This window comes from Cervus elaphus, chromosome 10 (assembly GCF_910594005.1).
Source record: "Cervus elaphus chromosome 10, mCerEla1.1, whole genome shotgun sequence".
Classification (NCBI taxonomy): domain Eukaryota; kingdom Metazoa; phylum Chordata; class Mammalia; order Artiodactyla; family Cervidae; genus Cervus; species Cervus elaphus.
In genome coordinates this window covers 42,521,257-42,537,141 of record NC_057824.1, presented here as the reverse complement: position 1 = coordinate 42,537,141, position 15,885 = coordinate 42,521,257, and the positions used below count along the sequence as shown (strand labels likewise).

At 43.9% G+C, this 15,885-nt stretch overlaps 1 protein-coding gene across 4 annotated transcripts in view; it reads right to left on the bottom strand.

The window, feature by feature from the left end:
- The window catches only part of CALN1 (calneuron 1), a 491,831-nt gene that overhangs the window by 359,620 nt on the left and 116,326 nt on the right, over window positions 1-15,885 (bottom strand). For 3 of the 4 annotated variants that reach the window (XM_043914902.1, XM_043914903.1, XM_043914904.1), the window contains exon 2: window positions 4,983-5,107. In XM_043914902.1, coding sequence (XP_043770837.1) covers window positions 4,983-5,100 — 118 coding nt within the window. In that variant the 5' untranslated portion in view covers window positions 5,101-5,107. Of the gene's footprint in view, window positions 1-4,982; window positions 5,111-15,885 lie in introns of all 4 variants that reach the window. The other variant, XM_043914901.1, reaches the window with a different exon arrangement.

Genomic DNA, 15,885 nt, shown 5'->3' with positions numbered 1-15,885 from the left:
CAGTAAAAGACGAAGAAATTGCCGTGAGAAGAACATAGCCTAAGACTATAGCAGCAACATCAACGACCACAGCCTGGGAGCCACAGATCGGAGACAAACAATACCTGCCAAGGACAGAATGGGCAAAAAAAGAGAATAGGACAGACAAGTGGACTTAGGCATTTACCTATCAAGAAACACCATATATTGATGAAAATGAATGAACTTCAGCTACCCTCAAAAACATGGTTGAGTCTCACAAGTACAACGTGGAAGAAAAGAGGCTGGACAGAAAACCGCAAGTATAACGTGACCCCCTTGAGATGAGGGTAAAACACAAACACAAACAATGATAGGTGACTGAGCAAGAGATAATAGGAAAAATTTCAAAGGTACTTCAGGGTGCTGGTAACACCTCACTCCTTAACCTGGGGGCTTTTTGCACGAGTGTTCATATTTGATAATAATTGAACTGTACTCTCAAACTTTTCTGTATCATACTTTGACCAAAATGTTAAAGGATAGCTACTGAAATAAAATCAAGCTACAATGAAACTGAAAGTTTCAACCATAATGAAAACAAGTTCTAAAGGCAATAGTAAAAATTGTTTTAAATGACTGCAAACAAATAAATCCATGAAGTGGTAGACAGACTCAAGTGCAAAAAAAAGAGAAAAATGATTTGAGAAGAGACCCATTTTGTGGAAAATATCAAATGAAGATCTAGCGTTCGAATGGGAGGCACTCCTGAAGGAAAAAAACAACAACAAAAAAACAGAAATAACAACCATTCCAGATGTGAGAGCAAACTAACCTAGGTAGAAGGAAGACCCAAGACATTAATCCAAGAAGCTCACACTGTTTCTGGCAAGAATAATGTGAAACACCCACACTCGGACATTTCACAATGGTCATGGGGAGCCATGAGGAGAGCATTTTCAACATCACAGCTGCAACAGAAGGAAGGCTAAACTACATCCTAACAGCCCCAAACTGAAAACAACCCCAAAATACTTCCTGAATGGAATAGATACAGAAACTGAGATATATTTATATACAATGGAACACCACACATTCATGAAAATGAGTAAACTTCAGATAGAAGCAAGTTTAGTTTAAGATAGCCTCACAAGATTATTCAATAAATAGCACTGAGAAAACTGTTTTTAAAATATTTTAATTCATGTGTCTAATAAAATTCCACATGACACACTCTAAAAACACAAGATACTACTAATAAATTCTGTATATACATAAACTCCCTGGGTAGATTGTAAACTTCTTGGACCAGGCAACAAATATTATACTTCTTTGTATATTCCTCTGCCTAGAAAACATTTGGGTAAACATTCCTGTAATGAATGAGTGACTAGGAATGAATATATGAATAAACACAAATGAATGAATGAATGAATGAACATTAAGATCTCAACCAAATCATCACTGCTGAGTTTGTTGGGTGATTCCCAACTCCAGTCTGACCAACTCGATGCAGCCTTGCATTATTTCCTCCTGAACTTTGTTTATAAAGAAGAAGTAGAAACTTCTCAGAGTAAATGGCAGAGGGAAGTAGCCTGCATGGCAAGTGGCCCTGTTCTCAGAGGGTAACCTCTCATGGACTGGGTGCCTTTGCTCCTTACACTGAAGGAAAGGGACACTCCATCCCCAGTGACAGTCACTTACCAGGTGAGGGAACCTGCCCTTGGTGATCCATAAGCCTGAGGCTGTAGCTATGGTGGCGTGGGGATGGTATCCAACTAACATCTGTGCCCAATGTGGCTGGACCACAGAGGATGCTTCAGTGTCCACCAGTGTCCAATATATCAACTCCCTATGCAACACCCTGTGTCCTGCAGGGATAAACGAGTGACCCCCAAACAGTAGGATGTTAGGGCTCGGCTGACACAAGGCAGTCCCAGGAGAACAGCAAACAGACACAGTCTCAGAAACGGTAGTTTCCCTAAAAACCAACCTGCAGTCCTCTGAACTGATGCAAGCCAACGTAGAGCACCTGCTCAACACACAGAACACATCGTCACAGCCCTGCCACAACCCCAAGATGCTTGCAACAAAGCGTGAGCAGTCATAACTCAGGGTTCACCTTGGCAAAAATAAATAAATAAGGAGAAGGAATCTTCCATCAGAAAATAAATGGCCTTTCTCCAGGCTCAGAGTATGGATTACCCTCCTAAAGGACAAATACAGTATTTTCCCCAGCCGACATCACACCACAAAGTCCAGCTTTACTCAACTAGGGACCCCTGACCCCCACCCCCTCGACATACATCCAGAGAAAACTATAATTCAAAAAGATACGTGGCACTCCAGTGTTCACTGCAGCATTATTTACAATAGTCAAGACATGAAAACCACCTAATGAACACCAGCAGATGAATGGATAAAGAAGATGTGGTCCACATACAATGGAATATTAGTCATAAAAAAGAATGACATAATGCCGTGTGAAGCAACATGGATGCTAAGCAAAGTAAGCTGAAGACAAGTATCATATGATATCACCTACATGTGAAATAAAACCATGATACAAATGAACTTATATATAAAACAGAGACAGACCACAGACATGGAAAACAAACTATGGTTACCAAAAGGCAAAGGTAGGGGAGGGGTAAATTAAGAGTCTGAGATTCACATACATACACACTACAAATGGCAACCCACTCCAGGACTCTTGCCCGGGAATTCCCATAGACAGAGGAGCCTGGCGGGCTACAGTCCATGGGCTCACAAAAGAGTCAGACACGACCTGAGAGACTGAACAACAATATATATAAAACAGATAGACAAGGACCTGCTCTATAGCACAGGGAACTATATTTGATATTTCATAATAACTTACAAGGGAAAGAATATTTAAAAATAGATACATATGTATGTATAACTGAGTCACTTTACTGTATACCCGAAACTAATACAACACTGCAAATCAACTATACTTTAAAAAGAGAGAGTTGCTTGAAGCACATAGACTTTTGGCCCAGGTCTCATGGCTTCTGCTCCGTGGGGCTCCATACACAGGAGGCTCTTGGTACCTCCTGCAAACTGGTGACTGAATCTGGGGGAACCTACTCAAACACCAGCACCCCGCCCCCCAAATCTATGCGCCACTGCCCAGCTCCCCACTGGAGCAGACCCCTGCTCAGGACACAAGGAAGACTGGGCCTCACCTCACCTGCCACACACCCACAGCTCAGCCTCAGTCTTCTTTGTGGCCATCAGGATGGGCTCATTTTGGAGGCAGTCAGGGCTCTACTTTTTGCTTCCAGGTCCTTGTCTGAATATCCTCTGGCCAACTAAAGGCCAGGAGACATGCAGGCACAGCTCTCCTCTCCAGTCCTCAGTCTGTCTGGACCACAGTGAGCAGCTGCTGGGCATGGGGAGCCTGGCTCTGGCCACATCACTCCCCTTCCTCTGACACCCTTCGGCCTCTCCCCCAGACCCAGCCCACTGGGCCCTGAGCTTCACTGCTTCGTCATGGAACTAAGCAAGCCTCTACAGGGAGGCCTGGGAGATACCACGAGTTCAGTTCCAGGCCATTGCAATAAAGCTTATGTTAATATCACAATGCAGGGAATCACTGAATCCTTTAGTTTCCCAGTGCAAGTAAAAGTTATGTTTACGGACTTCCCTGGTGGTCCAGTGGTTAAGACTCCATGCTTCCACTGCAGGAGGCATGGGTTCAACCTCTGGCTGGGGAACTCAGACCTCACAGGCCACACGGAGCAGCCAAATAAGTAAAATAAAATATCTTTTTTAAAAAAGTTGTGTTTACACTACATTGTGTAGTCTATTAAGTGTGCAATAGCATTATGTACAAATAGTGTATGTACCTTAATTAAAAATCATTTTAGCAATAAAAAATGTTAACCAGCATCTGACAATGTAGTGTTGCCACAAACCTTAGATTTGTTTAAAAAAAAAAAATGCAGTATCTGAGAAGCACAATAAGGCAAAGTGTAATAAAAACGTGGTATGACTGGCAAGAAGTAAGCAAACAACATGGGCAAGAGCAAGAAAGCTATCCGACGCCCCTGTCCTTGCTTGTCGCATCTCCTGCTGATCAACTGTGAAGCAAGTTCGGCTTCCCTGGCCCAGAACTGAAACTCCCCACCTTTCCCTTGGAAGAAATGTGGCAAGAGAAAGTGCACTGGTTCAGACTATAACACTTAAAAGCAAAGATATGGGCCATGTGAGGTAATTTCAACTTCCCTATTTTAGAAAGTAAATTTCAACTTCTTGTTTTAAAACAGTGTGTTACCAGGAACACAGCATTCCAAAATAAGACAGGAAACTGAGCTGGCTTGGCCTCAGCAGATGTAGTACCTAGGCAAACATCTGGCCGCATCAACCTAATTCTCTATCCTAAAAAAAAAAAAGAAAAAATTCTTTCTTCCTCATTTTAATTTTTTAATTAAGGAGTTGATTTCCCCAGGCTACAGAGGGGGGCACTGTCCCAGGATGAATTCAGTCACCATGTTCTCTGGTTCGTTCCCAACCCTAAGGCAGGGTTACACTGTTACAGAGGCAATCAAAATAATTGCTGGCTATTTCCACCTGGACACAGATTTCAAATGATTCTGATCTGGACAGGATTCAAAGCACCATTCAAAGGCCTCAAGTCAAGAGACGGCCATTAACAAGGCTACAGTCTCGCCCACAGCTGGGACCCATCGTGAACAAGAGGGAAATACGGCCACACTACTGGCGATCAAGATTCCATCAACTGAAAAATAACACATGGGGAGCTGAAGGCTGTCTCCCCAGTTGGTATCCAAAGGAACCAAAACATTCACCATAGATTTTTTCAGGCCACCAGGTCCATCTCACACAAAGAAGTCGTCTGGGCAAAAGTGATCTCTGAACTCTTTCCTGCCGCATCATGGTTAGACTTGGCCACAACTGATGGCCAGGGTCTTAGGTGCACGACAGCCCCAGATGGCTCCCTTGGGTGGCTGACCTCCCAGGCAGGACGGGCGCCTTACCGTCCAACTCCTCCACGGAGATGTTAGCCAGCTGCTCGCTGTCACTGCCAGCGGAGAGAGATCGGTTGAGGTAATTCCCCTTGTACAACAGGCCAGCGGTCACATGGTGAAAAGGCATCTTCTCCCTGCTCACGAGAGACGGGAGGTAGAGGGGGAAAGAAAGACATCATTATCCATTCCTCTTTTCCTTCCCTGAAGGACCATCCCAGTGTTTGGACGGCCAGGGGTATTTTTTTAAATAACAATAACGTTGGTAGAGGGAAAGTCAGAGAGTACCAGGGTCCCCACGGCTGGAACGATTCCCAAATGCCCCCAAATTCCGTCCCTTCCTTCACTATACATCTTACTTTATTTTCCCCAGTTAATAATGAACTTAAGCCATGGGGTTCTGGCAGACTGTGGGATACCCTGGCATCAACCAGCTGTCTCTCCATGCAAACAAGGATGCACTCGCTGCTTTCTCTGCCTGATAAACCCTTTCTCTGTCCTCATAAGAAAGGATTGAACACCCTAGAAATGTGAGTGTATCCAGGGACCAGATGTCTTAGCTAGGACCGTATAGAAATCCAAGTGTTTCATTTTCCCCAAGTAAAGCAGGTATTGCACTTATACTGCACTCAAAGCAGGTCAGACATGCCAGGCCCTGAGTGAACACAGACAACAGCCCGCAACTCTGAGAAGCGGCCCTGCGCCTATCAGCACAAGTGGCTCGTGAGCACAGCCCACTGAGATGCCAATCACACCTGACCTGCCGGAAAGGTGGGCAGCATCTCAAGGTGTCTCAGAACAAAGCAGCTTCCAGGACTCCCACAGGAAACCAAAGCATCCCCTTAGACCAGACTAACAAACCCTCCAGGGTCCTCGGCCCAGAGCGCTCCGCCTGGGGGTGTGAAGTTCCCACCGGTGCAAGGTGGGCCAGGGGCTCCGGACTAAGGTGAAAGGGAGGGACGAGAGATACAGTTAGAAAGTTGGGTCTCTCACAGCATGGAGGTTCCTCAAACAACTAAAAACAGAGTTGCCAAATGATCCAGCGATCCCACCCCTGGGCATATATGCAAACAAAACGCTAACTCAAAAAGATACATGCACCCCTGTGTTTACAGTGGCACTATTCACAATAGCCGAGATATGGGGACAACCTAAATGTCCATCAACAGATGAATGGGTAAAGATGTGAGATAGATACACACACACACACACACACACACACACACACACACAATGGAATACTACTCAGCCATTAAAAAGAGTGGAATAATGCTATTTGCAACAACATGGATGGACCTAGCGATTATCAAAGTAAGTGAAGTAAGAGAAAGACAAATATCAAATGATATCACATATGTGGGTCTAAAATACGACACAGATGAACTTATTTACAAAACAGACTCACAAGACACAAGAACAGACTTATGATTGCCGAGGGGTAGGGGAAGTAGGGAAGAGCTTGCCTGGGAGTTTGGGGTGGTAGATGCAAGCTACTACATTTAGAATCATAAACAATAAAGTCTACTATGTAACACAGGGAACTATGTTCAATATCCTGTAATAAACCATAGTGGATAAGAATATGAAAAAAAGAGAGAGTGAGAGAGAGAGAAAGTTGGGTTTTCCCATAGTGGAAAGAGCAAGTTCTGTTATAGTGAGTGAGTCGTGGGGCACACCTGGTTCTGCTTCCCCATCGGCAAAGGGGGCTAAGAGGAAAGAGAAGGCTCTGGGTGGAATTAGGGAACAGGCAGGAAGGATCAGGAGTCAATTCCAGGGTGCAGGTAGAGGACACCCTTTTAAAAGAGCTCCAGGAAGGTGAACAGGGGCACAGGAAGGGGTGAGCTCCCCACCACTGGGGGCATGCAAGCAGAGGTTGAGGTCTCCCTTGCCAGGGCTTCTGTGGGAGAGAAACGGCCCCTGTGCTGCCTCCCACACACCAATCATTCTCCCTGTGAGTCCCTTGCAGAGTCCCTCGGGGCACTAAAATTTGCATCTGTGTGTTAAGTCGGAGTGGTCCTAGAAGCCACTTAAGGCACTGCTGAGCAACAAGGTGTAAATTACAGAAAGAGACAGCCGACAGAAGGCCAGTCTCTGGGGAGGCCTGTTCAGGGCTTCCGGGCTCCCAAACCTTGTGTCCCTCAAGTCACACTCATGACAATCAACTGTCCCTGATGATGGATGCCGTGGGGGGAGGGTCTTCTTTTCCCTGTAACACTACTGAGTGGCAGGCCGGCAGGATGCCCCTTCCTCTCTCTCCCTCCCGACTAGAGCCCACTCCAGCATACCCCTGAATGGACTGAGAGCTACCGACTTAGAGATCAACCCATGAGACTCCTAAGAGCTACAGGGCTTGACCAAGAGCAGGAAGCCGGTGATTGGAAGAATCCATTCTAGAACACAAGCCTCCTAAGGGCTCTTTCAACCAAGCAGCCTCAGCTCTCCACCAGACCTTTCCACCCGGATGTCAAACCCTCATTTCAAACTTACGATGTTGAAAAATGAATTAATTATCTTCCAAAAAATAGGCCACACTTTCTGATTTCTCTGTTTCTATCAAAGGTACTTTTCGCTCATCATAACAACTGGGACAATTCTCACAAATGTTCTGGGCCCTGAAAAGTAAAACAGACACATGGCTGAGGCTGGAGCCAGCCCCCAGCCTCCAATCCACCCTTAACTCTTTCCACGGCTAACAAACATACATCCCTCCATCCACGGGCCGATCGCAAATGACAGGAGGGAGTCACAGAGTATGCAAGCCTTTGACAATTGTAAGGGGCACCTCTTCAGCTAATTATAAGTCCGACTCTCCCCCTCCCAGCCAAATCTATCCTTATACATAAACGGGCAAGCATCTTTCTATGGGTGACTTCCCTGGTGGCCCAGTGGCAAAGACACCGAGCTCCCAGTGCAGGGAGTCTGGGTTCCATCCCTGGTCAGGGAACTAGATCCCACGTGCCACAGTGAAAGATCCCACGTGCCACAGTGAAGACCCAGTGCAACCAAATAAGGAAAATAAAATTTAAAAATAATAAAAATAACAAAAAAATTGTTTTTAAAGAATCTTTCTTTGGAAGACAACTTCAATTACCATCACCTCTTTTCTCAAAGTTAAATTCCAGACCAAACAGGTTTAAAGGTGAGAATCAGATGCACAAGGTAGGACCACTCTCCCTTTCCTACGGCTCGCCCTGCTTAGGGGCACCATGTACCACCAGGGTCATTTCCACCCAGACTGAGTTCCCTGGTCCAGGGAGTGAGGCGTCCATACTGGCTAACATTTCCTGTGTGGTTTCAGCATCCCTCTCAGCGCTGGCCCCAGGACCCAGTCCATCTGTTGTTTTAACCATCGTTTAAATCCTTCATAAACATGGGAAAGCACCCATACTGATCTCTAATTTTGCCACCTGGAAGGAGGCCCCACGGAGGTCAGTAAGGCATGGAAAGTATTTCTTCCCACGCCACCGCTCATGACTCCAGTGTCTCAGCATTTGGTAAACATCTTCCCATGATCACCTTCTACTCGGTTGTCTGAAGCTCTGGCCCCACCACATGCATTTTTACAGCTGCCGTAACAAGGTTATACTCAAACACGTGTGTCCGAGCCACGTTCAGCTGCAGAAGAAATGCTGAGTACTCTGCAGAGAGAACTGGTCGCAACTGAGTCCCACTCAATAGACCAACATAATTTGTTTCTGGAAAAAGCAGTCTACAAAATTAGGTACATATTCAGTTCATTCACCCGAAATGCTCAAAGTCTAGTGGGAAAGGAAACACGTGCAATTGAGCCATCCGTAGAGATAAATAAAGTCATGTTCAAGAAAGGGAAGAACATTATCCCAAGTAAGCTAAAAACAGCCGCAGCAATTAAAGACTAAATTTCACCCCAAGCCACCTGGGGAAATCCAGGCTTTTAAGGTTCTCTGTTTGGCTACAGAACAGAAACATATCAGTTCATCAGCAAAGACAGAGGTGGTCCTGAACTAAAGCTTAGAGATGGATCCTTATATATATTTTTTATATACTTATTTTACTCATTGAGAACTATTAAGTGACTGTTTATCATATGAACATTTTTTTTCTGTATTTTCTGTGAATTCGTATAGTTTCCTGGCTACGAATCAGGACTATCTGGTCAAAAGCACTGTTAGATTTAAATCCTAGCTCTGCACTGACTAGCCATGTAGGTAAATGAATTAACCTCTGTAAGCCTCAGCCTTCTCCTCTGTAAAACTAGAGGTTTGATACATACTGCATAGGATTCTTTTAACCATGAAATAAGATAAGATACAGAAAGCACTTGACTTAGCATCAGAAATGTTCTCAATAAATATGGTCAGTAATCATTTGCTAAGGATTACATGAAGTGGGATGCGGGGCAGAAGAAGGTCATGATAAGTCAGGTGGAAGGTAAAACACGCTGGCTTTTGAAGGAGGATCAGGAAGAACCTGGCCAAGGGTGACTTTCAGAGAGAAGCTGGCTGGCATTGCACGCCATGGATGTGCCAAGCTATCCAGTGTGAATACAACAGAGCACCAGGGGGCCCCAGCGCTGAGTGGTGTCAGCAAGCAGCTGACTGCATCAGGCTCTGCTCCTGCTTAGTCGCTCCGTCGTGTCCGACTTTGTAACCTCATCGACTGCAGCCCACCAGGCTCCTCTGTCCATGGGGTACCCCAGGCAAGAATACTGGAGTGGGCTGCCATTCCCTTCTCCAGGGGATCTTCCTGACCCAGAGAGTGAACCCAGGTCTCCCACATTGCAGGCAGATTCTTTACCATCTGAGCCACCAGGGAAGCCCGACTGTATCGGGAGGAGGGGACTATTTGAATGAAAAGCAGCAGAGATGAAAAAGAGTTTATTTCCTGGGTACCACCAGGCTCCATGGTCATATCAAAGATGAGTTGTCAGGAGGTTAAAAACAAAAGAAGTTCCTGTTTTCAGGGTTGAGGAACTGGTACACTTCCTGGCAAAGTAACAAACCAAAGAGCCTCACTCCCCTTGCCTTGAGACGATGCTCTTCAGAGGCAGTTAATTTTGTGTCGCCTTGACTGGATCACAGGCTGCCCAGATATTTGGTTAAACGTTATTCTGGGTATGTCTGGGAGAGTGTTTTGGGGTGAGATTAACATTTAAATTGGCAGTCTGAGTAAAGAAGACTGCTCTCCCCAAGGTGGTTGGGCCTGATCCAATCTGTTAGAGGTCTGAATAGAACAGAAAGGAAAAGTAAAGGAAAACTTGTTCTTTCTGTCTGAACGGTTTGAGCTATGACACTGGTCTTCTCCTGCCTTTGGACTTGGGCTCAGGCTGGAGCTTACACCAACAGCTCTCCTGGGTCTCTGGCTCACCAGAGCAATTCCTTACAATAAACTTCTTTCTACGTGTGTGTATATATATATATTCTATTGGTTATATTTCTCTGAAAAAACATAGAGTAATATAACTTCCTTTTTTTCCCCTCTGCAGTACCAAAGACCCAGGCACATTGCTGTAGGCTGATATTGTTATTCTGGATAAAGAGTATTCCAGGACATAATTCTGCAGGGCCTCTGAAGCAGCACTACTTAAAGTGTAGTGTGTGGGCCACCGCCAACTGAATATTATTTGCTGCTTGTCTGCAACAAGATAAGGACAAGAATTGAATGAAAGCATTGAAATTTTTATACCAATTTGGAGCATTGTCTGAACACCTAAGCATGTGAACAGTGGACTTGATTTTTTTTTATATATCTGTTTTTTTACTTTATTTTTCCACTAATTCTTTTTTTTTTTTTTTTTTTTGCATTTTATGGAAATCAGTCTGCCAAGGACAGGGGCGTTGAAAAAAAAATGGAAAAAAACAAACAAAAAAGACAAAACACTAGTCCCTCCCCACAAACAGTTTAGTGTGAGAAGTAATTCTCTCTAAACTACTTTGTTTCATCATTTACTGGTAACAGGCTACAGAGAGAGAAGAAGAAAGACATCTAGAGAAATGCTCTTGAACTTCTTTCTGAAATTTTCTCAAAGTTCAACTTAAAGTAGTTTAGAGAGAAGTGCTTCTCAAACTGACCATGCTGGAACTGCTTTTTTCAAAGGAGTCTGGATCCAGTTCCTTCCGTCCTTAGCACCACTGGGAAGCAACAATCCCCGTCCTATGGCTAGGCAGGGATCATCCCTCCCAGTCTGCAACACGGCTAGGAACAGAAGGGTCTGAGGCATGGGCCCTGCATGTGAAGATGTAGAATTTGCTGTAGGCTTTTCACATATTGCTTTTGATTAAGGAAGAACTGCATAAAACCTCAGATACCCTAGAAATGCATGTCTCCTCCTCAGAGTCCAAGAGTTAACTTACAGGGACAAGAAGATCCCTTCTTACTCCAGCAAAGATGCACTAGATGGATGCCAGCGGAGCGTTTGGCTAAGTACTTACAAAACAATTGTGTTCCCTTGTAAAGATCCTGCAGGGGCAGGCCAATTGGCAAGTAGGGTTTGGACAGAGCTCAAATCAGACAGGAATGAGTAAGCAGAAAACACCAACGTGAGGGGCTAAATAAAAGTTCTGCATCATTAGAGGAGGAAGCGCTTTCAAGAAGATGTACAGCCAAAAGCAGATTGTCAACAACAGTATGATACAAGAAAGAAGAAAATAAGTTTCTGGTTACATCCTTAAAAATAAATAAGAAAGCAGGGTACCTTTGAAATAAGAATAAGAATGCAAATTCATGGGAAATCTCAGAGTACAGTGAGGAGATATCAAGTCAAAGAGAAGACAGCTTGCTAAGAGGCAAGCTGATTTGGAAAAGGTGCAGGTCTTTGCAAAGCAAAGGAGAAATCCAAAAATAGTAGCAGAATGAAAATCTACATTAATGGCAACAAAGAATACTTCAAATAAACAGAATATGTAGCAAATAATATAATGAGCCATGGCCCCACCACCCATACTGAATACCGGCTAATATTTTTCCTTATTTGCTTTAGATTTCTTTTTAGAAATGTCTTCTATTGAAGCCCTGCCCACCTATTGTATTTCTCCACTTCCTTCACTCTGCTGCAACAACACTATTCTGGAGGCAGAATGTATCCTTCTGGTTCATGGTTTTAAATTTTCCTACATTTGGGTGTAATTATATAGAAATATATTATAGTATTGCTCTGGGCTTCCCCAGTGGCTCAGGCAGTAAAGAATCTGCCTGCAATGCAGGAGACCCAAGTTCAATCCCTGGAAAGATCCTCTGGAGAAGGAAATGACAACCCACTCTAGTATTCTTGTCTGGAGAATTCCACGGACAGAGGAGCCTGGGCAGGCTACAGTCCATGGGGCTGCAAAGTGTTGGACATGACTGAGCAATATACACACACACAGTATTGCTGTATATATCTTTCAATTTACATAAATAATATCACAGTATACATGTGCTCTTGCAATGTGCACGTTTCAATCTATCTTAGAGCTCAGGGACTTAGCCAAATCCGTATACACATACCTAATTTACTTTTAACTGTGCCATAGCTTTCCACCTTGCAATTTATTTATCTACTATCCAACTGAAAGAAAAGCATTCTGCAGTGAACATCCTCATGTGTGTCTCTTTGCATATACTTGGGGAAATTTCTCTAGCCTGCATACCTAGATCAACTATTACAGCATTTTTCCAAAGTGCTCTCCAAAGTGGTCGGCTTAGTGGTCTATCACTATATAACAACTTACCCTTGAACTTAGTGGCTTAAACAGCAAATGTCTATTATCTCACAGGTTCCATGGGTCAGGAATCAGGAATTGCTTCTCTGGGTGGTTCTGGCTCAGATGGTCTTATGAGGTTTCAGTCAAGGCATTGGCCAGGATTACCACCATCAGAAGGTATACCTGGGGCTATGGGATCCACTCCCAAGACGGCACTCATGTGGCTGTTCACAACATCTGTGGGGGACTGTCCAGAGGGCTGCTTGGGTGTTCTTATGACAGGACAGCTGGCTTCCCCCAGCAGGTGTTCCAAGACACAGGAGGAGGGCGCTTTTATGAACTGGTCTCAGAAATACAGAGATGCAGGTCACAGTCACTTTCAACACATTCTATTCATTAGAAGCAAGATGCTAAGTGAAGCCCACAGTCATGGGAAAGGAAATTAGGCTCTATCTTTTGAAAGATGGAGTATCAGAGAATTTGTAGACATCTTTTAAAACCATCATCATAGTTGTGACAATTTTCAGAGCCACCATTAACCTATCAGCATGTCTATTTCCCCCAGAGCCTTGCTGACAACGAGCATAAGCAGACCGTTTCATTTTTCTTAAATTAGATTTCCTTGACTGCTAGTTCAGGCACCTTTTTATACGGTTTTTGGCCATTTCATTTAGTTCATTGTAAGTCTATATCTGATAATTTAAGTTTATATTTCTCTTATCATGCTTTTAAGCATAGCCATGTTTAATAACTGGCTCATAACATTCCTGAAAATTTAACAAGATCCACACCCCTGGCACCAGTGCCACAAGCTTCACCAGTTGGGGCTTTCATGGGCTGGTATGAGCTGACTCCAGCACACCACTGGATGAAGGTCTTTTTCCTGACCATTTCTGGCTGTCTCTACAGGCAGGGAAAGTCACGCAAACATGATGCTTTCTTGCAACAGTATTCCTCTGTCCACTGTCTAGTTTCCTGGCTGTGAAGGAGTAGTTAAGGTGTTGGCAGAAGAGCAATGGTTTCTGATTCCTCAGATGAACTTCAAATTCATCCTCAGCCTTTGCGGGGTCAAGAGGAAGTTTTAGGAACAAGAAGCATAATCCAGTGGAGTCTCAGTGGTAGTAAACCTCCTAGAGTGTTGATCTGAATTATTCTGGGAGTCATTCTGGAGACTATCGAAAATCCAGTCCTTGAGCCCTTCAACAAATTTCTAAGCGTCAAATTCCCTGTATTAAATCCCTTCCTTCTTAAAATACCCAGTCCTTGAACTATACTGGTCCTGCACTAAACCTTAACTGATACTATATCTTCCAAGTTTCTTAAACTTTTTTAAATTTTCATTTTTAAAAATCTGTGTATCTATGTTACAAGCAATTTCTTCAAAATTATTCTTACATTCGCCTTCTTTTATTCAGTTGTAACTTAACTCACAGTTTAACCTGTCTGCTCAGTTTTCATGTAAATGATGATGTTTTTCATTTCTAGAAGTGTAATGTTTCTTTTATAAATCCATCTTTTATTTATCACTGAGCATAAATCTTTCATTACAATCTTTATTCTCTGTCCTTTTCACATTTTCTTTTGGAATGTCATTCTGTTACCTCAGTTTCTTGAGGCACTAATCTTTTTGGTGGTTCTCTGTCACTAGCAGTAAACAGTTTCCAGGTGTGATTTCACTCTGTGGGCAGGAGCATCTTCAGTAGGAGTCATTTTTTCCCTCTGGAGCTGCATATGCGCAGCGATCCCCACCCATGGCACCGGTCCCCCAGGCTGCAGCAGTCGGGGACCAGTTTGTCCATTCATCCTTACCTTGGATGGCCTGCACCACGCGGGTTGTTTAGATGTCAACTACACACCACCCCACCCCTCCAGGCACAGGTTTAGAGTTCTGATTTGCCAGGTGTGCCTCTGCCTTTGGCAGCCATAGATCCTGGTAGACAAGCTTCGTGGCCACTTTGCTGAGCAGTGGGCTGACTGACTCTAATCCCCACGCACGAAATGGGCAGCCATCAGTAGAAGCAGGGTCTCAGTTCCTATTTCCTGCCTGCTGTGGATTTAAGCCCATGCCTTTCCTCCCTGCGTGGATATTAAGACTCCCAACTGCCAGAGTCTTACCCTGCAGCAGAACCCACCCCTACACTTTCACCTATAGGCTCTGCGTCTCCTCTTCCTTTCTTTCACACTTGGTTATTTTAGTGTGAAAATAACAGGAAGAGTGTAGTCAGGAAAACAGAGCCTAGGTCAGCTAATTCATTCAAAGGGTTTGAAACAGTGAGCTACCTACTAAGCAGGCAGAAGGGCTGCAAAGCCCCCCAGAGCCTGGTTAGCAGAGATCAGCAATAGCAGAAAGTTATTCCCACCCCTAGTCTGGAGGCACATACGGAAAGGGTGGTATTATCATGACCTCAAAGTTGGGGTGCCCAGAGGAACTAGGACTGGTAGAGGATGCCCAATAAGATCTGAGATGGTGCAAGGGAAAGCTCTGCTCTGCAAAGATCAAGGACAGGAACCCTTAAGAGAGACAGGTACCATGGAGACATTTGTCAAAGGCAAATCCATCTTCACCTTTTCACCTCCTGCTGGCACCTCCCTCTGGTCAGGGAATCTGGAAGTGTACTTTGCTTGAATGGACCTTACTATACAGAGTGAATTAGGAGGAAAGAGAAGGATAAATCTGTAAGCAAGCTGGCACACAACTGGTTGAGCTACAGAGTTAACTTTTTTGTTATATTTTTATCCTGCATCTCTGTATTTATGGCAGGAAAACAATCCACGTGAGCTTAGTGACCACACTGACAGAACCAGAAATCCTTATAACATTTTTGAATTTCAAAGATAAGGAAAATTCTTCTGAGCATCCAGGTTAGAAAAAAACAGGTTACCCACAAAAGATCAAGATGAAACTCAGCTCTCTTCACAATAGCAAGCAGCCACAACAGAGAAACTACCCCCACCCACTGCTGCCTTTAAGGGTCACTTAAAGTAAAATGAGTAGAGAAGTTTACCAATTAAATTATGGGAAAAAAACTTAAAGGCAAAGGTCAAAGAAAAGAAAGTTCTAACTGCAAAACAATTCAAAATGAAAAGCACTGAAAATATAGTAAAGGTCAGTGTACGTTTCAAAAGAGTAAAATCCAAAATAATCATATATTAGTCACAAACCTCTGTATCACGTATCATATCATTATAAAGCAAAAATAATTTAAATACATTTTTGATATATTAAATTGGTGAATATTTTAAAGATACTCTCT